Source organism: Salmo salar, chromosome 11 (assembly GCF_965601325.2).
Source record: "Salmo salar chromosome 11, fSalSal1, whole genome shotgun sequence".
In the NCBI taxonomy this organism is placed as follows: domain Eukaryota; kingdom Metazoa; phylum Chordata; class Actinopteri; order Salmoniformes; family Salmonidae; genus Salmo; species Salmo salar.
In genome coordinates this window covers 117,262,013-117,268,012 of record NC_138301.1, presented here as the reverse complement: position 1 = coordinate 117,268,012, position 6,000 = coordinate 117,262,013, and the positions used below count along the sequence as shown (strand labels likewise).

General features: G+C 42.8%; 1 protein-coding gene across 1 annotated transcript in view; it reads right to left on the bottom strand.

The window, feature by feature from the left end:
- The window catches only part of nbeaa (neurobeachin a), a 327,572-nt gene that overhangs the window by 171,587 nt on the left and 149,985 nt on the right, over positions 1-6,000 (bottom strand). The window contains 1 exon segment of the mRNA XM_082958305.1: positions 2,450-2,569. Coding sequence (XP_082814431.1) covers positions 2,450-2,569 — 120 coding nt within the window.

Sequence of the window (6,000 nt, the reverse complement as noted above, 5' to 3'; positions counted from 1 at the left end):
ACACAGTCACCTGGTTAATGTAGCGTTATACACAGTCACCTGGTTAATGTAGCGTTACATACAGTCACCTGGTTAATGTAGCGTTATACACAGTCACCTGGTTAATGTAGCGTTATACACAGTCACCTGGTTAATGTAGCGTTATACACAGTCACCTGGTTAATGTAGCGTTACATACAGTCACCTGGTTAATGTAGCGTTATACACAGTCACCTGGTTAATGTAGCGTTACATACAGTCACCTGGTTAATGTAGCGTTATACACAGTCACCTGGTTAATGTAGCGTTATACACAGTCACCTGGTTAATGTAGAGTTATACACAGTCACCTGGTTAATGTAGCGTTATACACAGTCACCTGGTTAATGTAGCGTTATACACAGTCACCTGGTTAATGTAGCGTTATACACAGTCACCTGGTTAATGTAGCGTTACATACAGTCACCTGGTTAATGTAGCGTTATACACAGTCACCTGGTTAATGTAGCGTTATACACAGTCACCTGGTTAATGTAGCGTTACATACAGTCACCTGGTTAATGTAGCGTTATACACAGTCACCTGGTTAATGTAGCGTTATACACAGTCACCTGGTTAATGTAGCGTTACATACAGTCACCTGGTTAATGTAGCGTTACATACAGTCACCTGGTTAATGTAGCGTTATACACAGTCACCTGGTTAATGTAGCGTTATACACAGTCACCTGGTTAATGTAGCGTTACATACAGTCACCTGGTTAATGTAGCGTTATACACAGTCACCTGGTTAATGTAGCGTTATACACAGTCACCTGGTTAATGTAGCGTTATACACAGTCACCTGGTTAATGTAGCGTTACATACAGTCACCTGGTTAATGTAGCGTTATACACAGTCACCTGGTTAATGTAGCGTTATACACAGTCACCTGGTTAATGTAGCGTTATACACAGTCACCTGGTTAATGTAGCGTTATACACAGTCACCTGGTTAATGTAGCGTTACACAGTCACCTGGTTAATGTAGAGTTATACACAGTCACCTGGTTAATGTAGCATTACACAGTCACCTGGTTAATGTAGAGTTATACACAGTCACCTGGTTAATATAGAGTTATACACAGTCACCTGGTTAATGTAGCGTTATACACAGTCACCTGGTTAATGTAGCGTTATACACAGTCACCTGGTTAATGTAGCGTTATACACAGTCACCTGGTTAATGTAGCGTTATACACAGTCACCTGGTTAATGGAGAGCTACACAGATACCTGGTTAATGTAGAGTTATACACAGTCAGCTGGTTAATGTAGCGTTATACACAATCACCTGGTTAATGTAGCATTATACACAGTCACCTGGTTAATGTAGAGTTATACACAGTCACCTGGTTAATGTAGCGTTATACACAGTCACCTCGTTAATGTAGCGTTATACACAGTCAGCTGGTTAATGTAGCGTTATACACAGTCACCTGGTTAATGTAGCGTTATACACAGTCACCTGGTTAATGGAGAGCTACACAGAGATACCTGGTTATAGTCACATTAAACAGACACCTGGTTATAGTCACATTATACAGTCACCTGGTTATAGTCACATTATACAGACACCTGGTTATAGTCACATTACACAGACACCTGGTTATAGTCACATTATACAGACACCTGGTTATAGTCACATTACACAGACACCTGGTTATAGTCACATTATACAGTCACCTGGTTATAGTCACATTATACAGACACCTGGTTATAGTCACATTACACAGAGACACCTGGTTATAGTCACATTATACAGACACCTGGTTATAGTCACATTATACAGACACCTGGTTATAGTCACATTACACAGAGACACCTGGTTATAGTCACATTATACAGTCACCTGGTTATAGTCACATTATACACAGACACCTGGTTATAGTCACATTATACAGACACCTGGTTATAGTCACATTATACAGACACCTGGTTATAGTCACATTATACAGACACCTGGTTATAGTCACATTATACAGACACCTGGTTATAGTCACATTATACAGACACCTGGTTATAGTCACATTATACAGACACCTGGTTATAGTCACATTATACAGACACCTGGTTATAGTCACATTATACAGACACCTGGTTATAGTCACATTATACAGACACCTGGTTATAGTCACATTATACAGACACCTGGTTATAGTCACATTATACAGACACCTGGTTATAGTCACATTATACAGACACCTGGTTATAGTCACATTACACAGAGACACCTGGTTATAGTCACATTATACAGACACCTGGTTATAGTCACATTATACAGACACCTGGTTATAGTCACATTATACAGACACCTGGTTATAGTCACATTATACAGACACCTGGTTATAGTCACATTATACAGACACCTGGTTATAGTCACATTACACAGAGACACCTGGTTATAGTCACATTACACAGAGTCATCACTTACGTCATTGGTGTTGACGTGCCAGGCCATGTCGCCATAGGAGACCAGCTGACCGTTGACATAGCAACGGATCTCACTGTTCCTCCAGCGATTATAGATGTGGACGATGCTGATCATGTACCACTGCAACACAGAGAGAAGAGAGAGAGGAGAGAGAGAGAGGAGAGAGGAGAGAGAGAGGAAAGAGAGAGGGGAGAGAGGAGAGAGAGAGGAGAGAGAGAGGGGAGAGAGGAGAGAGAGGAGAGAGAGAGGAGAGAGAATAAAATAAAAAATAGAAATAGTGACACGAGAGAGAGTGTGTGTGTGTGTGTGTGTGTGTGTGTGTGTGTGTGTGTGTGTGTGTGTGTGTGTGTGTGTGTGTGTGTGAGAGAGAGAGTGAGAGTTAACCTGCATGACTGCAAAATGTAACAAAGTCTTCATCTGCACTGTAACTAAAGCTGAGGGTGGCAGGGCTGAGATTTAGAGGCTACTGTACCTGGGATTACCTGTTCCTTTAAAATAACAAGGTAACGGAGGGTATACCAGGGAGTTAACTCTCTCTCTCTGTCTCTCTATCTGTCTCTCTCTCTGTCTCTCTCTCTGTCTCTCTCTGTCTCTCTCTCTGTCACTCTCTCTCTCTGTCTGCCCCTCTCTCTGTCTCTCTCTCTGTCTCTCTGTCTCTCTCTCTCTGTCTGCCCCTCTCTCTGTCTCTCTCTCTGTCTCTCTCTCTGTCTCTCTCTCTGTCTCTCTCTCTGTCTCACTCTCTGTCTCTCTCTGTCTCTCTCTCAATTCAGTTTCAATTCAAGGGACTTTATTGGCATGGGAAACATAATGTTAAGATTGCCAAAGCAAGTGAAATAGACAATATACAAAAGTGAAATAAACAATAAAAATGAACAGTAAACATTACACTCAATGAAGTTCCAAAAGAATAAAGAAATGTGAAATGTCATATTATGTCTATCTACAGTGTTGTAACCATGTGTAAATGGTTAAAGTACAAAAGGGAAAATAAATAAACATTAAAATGTGTTGTATTTACAATTGTGTTTGTTCTTCACTTGTCATAAATATTGCTGCTGTGATGGCACACTGTGGTATTTCACCCACTAGATATTCAGTTTATTAGAATTTGATTTGTTTTAAAATTCTTGGTGGTTCTGTGTAATCTGAGGGAATTATGTGTCTCTAATATGGTCATACATTGGGCAGGAGGTTAGGAAGTGCAGCTGTTTCCACCTCATTTTGTGGGCAGTGTGCACATAGCCTGTCTTCTCTTGAGAGCCTGGTCTCTCTTAATAGCAAGGCTATGTATGCCTCTGTCTCTCGGTATGTCTCTCTCTCTCTGTATGTCTCTCACTCTCTCTGTATGTCTCTCTCTCTCTCTCTGTATGTCTCTCTCTCTCTGTATGTCTCTCTCTCTCTCTGTATGTCTCTCTGTCTCTCTGTATGTCTCTCTCTCTCTGTATGTCTCTCTTTCTCTGTATGTCTCTCTCTCTCTCTGTATGTCTCTCTGTCTCTCTGTATGTCTCTCTCTCTCTGTATGTCTCTCTGTCTCTCTGTCTCTCTGTATGCCTCGCTCTCTCTGTATGTCTCTCTGTATGTCTCTCTCTCTGTATGTCTCTCTGTATGTCTCTCTCTCTCTCTCTCTCTCTGTGTCTCTCTGTCTCTCTGTATGTCTCTCTCTGTGTGTCTCTCTGTCTCTCGGTATGTCTCTCTCTCTGCATGTCTCTCTCTCTCTCTGTGTCTCTCTGTATGTCTCGCTCTCTCTGTATGTCTCTCTGTATGTCTCTCTGTGTGTCTCTGTGTGTCTCTCTGTCCCTCTGTATGTCTCTCTCTCTCTCTCTCTGTATGTCTCTATCTCTGTATGTCTCTCGCTCTCTCTCTCTGTATGTCTCTCTGTATCTCTCTCTCTCTCTCTCTGTGTCTCTGTCTCTCTGTATGTCTCTCTCTCTGTATGTCTCTCTCTCTCTCTCTGTATATCTCTCTGTCTCTCTCTCTCTCTGTATGTCTCTCTGTATCTCTCTCTCTCTCTCTGTATGTCTCTCTCTCTGTATGTCTCTCTCTCTGTATGTCTCTCACTCTGTATGTCTCTCTCTCTGTATGTCTCTCTCTCTGTATGTCTCTCTGTCTCTCTCTTGGAAAGTGAGAGGGGGATGGGGGGGGGGGGGTTGCTGGTGTCTGAAAAGCTGAAAAGCTGTTGCTGGGTGAGGATTGTGGTATATACACAAAACACCTCACACCAGAGGATGAATGCTGGTGATTTATTAACTGTGTGTGAGGCAGCAGGATAGTGGTGACTCAGTGTTTCAGGGATGAATGCTGGTGATTTATTAACTGTGTGTGTGAGGCAGCAGGATAGTGCTGACTGTGTGTTTCAGGGATGAATGCTGGTGATTTATTAACTGTGTGTGAGGCAGCAGGATAGTGGTGACTCTGTGTTTCAGGGATGAATGCTGGTGATTTATTAACTGTGTGTGAGGCAGCAGGATAGTGCTGACTGTGTGTTTAAGGGATGAATGCTGGTGATTTATTAACTGTGTGTGAGGCAGAGGGATAGTGCTGACTCTGTTTCAGGGATGAATGCTGGTGATTTATTAACTGTGTGTGAGGCAGCAGGATATTGCTGACTGTGTTTCAGGGATGAATGCTGGTGATTTATTAACTGTGTGTGTGAGGCAGCAGGATAGTGCTGACTCTGTGTTTCAGGGATGAATGCTGGTGATTTATTAACTGTGTGTGTGAGGCAGCAGGATAGTGCTGACTGTGTGTTTCAGGGATGAATGCTGGTGATTTATTAACTGTGTGTGTTAGGCAGCAGGATAGTGCTGACTGTGTTTCAGGGATGAATGCTGGTGATTTATTAACTGTGTGTGAGGCAGCAGGATAGTGCTGACTGTGTTTCAGGGATGAATGCTGGTGATTTATTAACTGTGTGTGTGAGGCAGCAGGATAGGGCTGACTCTGTGTTTCAGGGATGAATGCTGGTGATTTATTAACTGTGTGTGAGGCAGCAGGATAGTGCGGACTGTGTTTCAGGGATGAATGCTGGTGATTTATTAACTGTGTGTGTGAGGCAGCAGGATAGTGCTGACTCTGTGTTTCAGGGATGAATGCTGGTGATTTATTAACTGTGTGTGAGGCAGCAGGATAGTGCTGACTGTGTGTTTCAGGAATGAATGCTGGTGATTTATTAACCGTGTGTGAGGCAGCAGAATAGTGCTGACTGTGTGTTTCAGGGATGAATGCTGGTGATTTATTAACTGTGTGTGAGGCAGCAGGATAGTGCTGACTGTGTTTCAGGGATGAATGCTGGTGATTTATTAACTGTGTGTGTGAGGCAGCAGGATAGTGCTGACTCTGTGTTTCAGGGATGAATGCTGGTGATTTATTAACTGTGTGTGAGGCAGCAGGATAGTGCTGACTGTGTTTCAGGGATGAATGCTGGTGATTTATTACCTGTGTGTGTGAGGCAGCAGGATAGTGCTGACTCTGTGTTTCAGGGATGAATGCTGGTGATTTATTAACTGTGTGTGTGAGGCAGCAGGATAGTGCTGACTCTGTGTTTCAGGGAT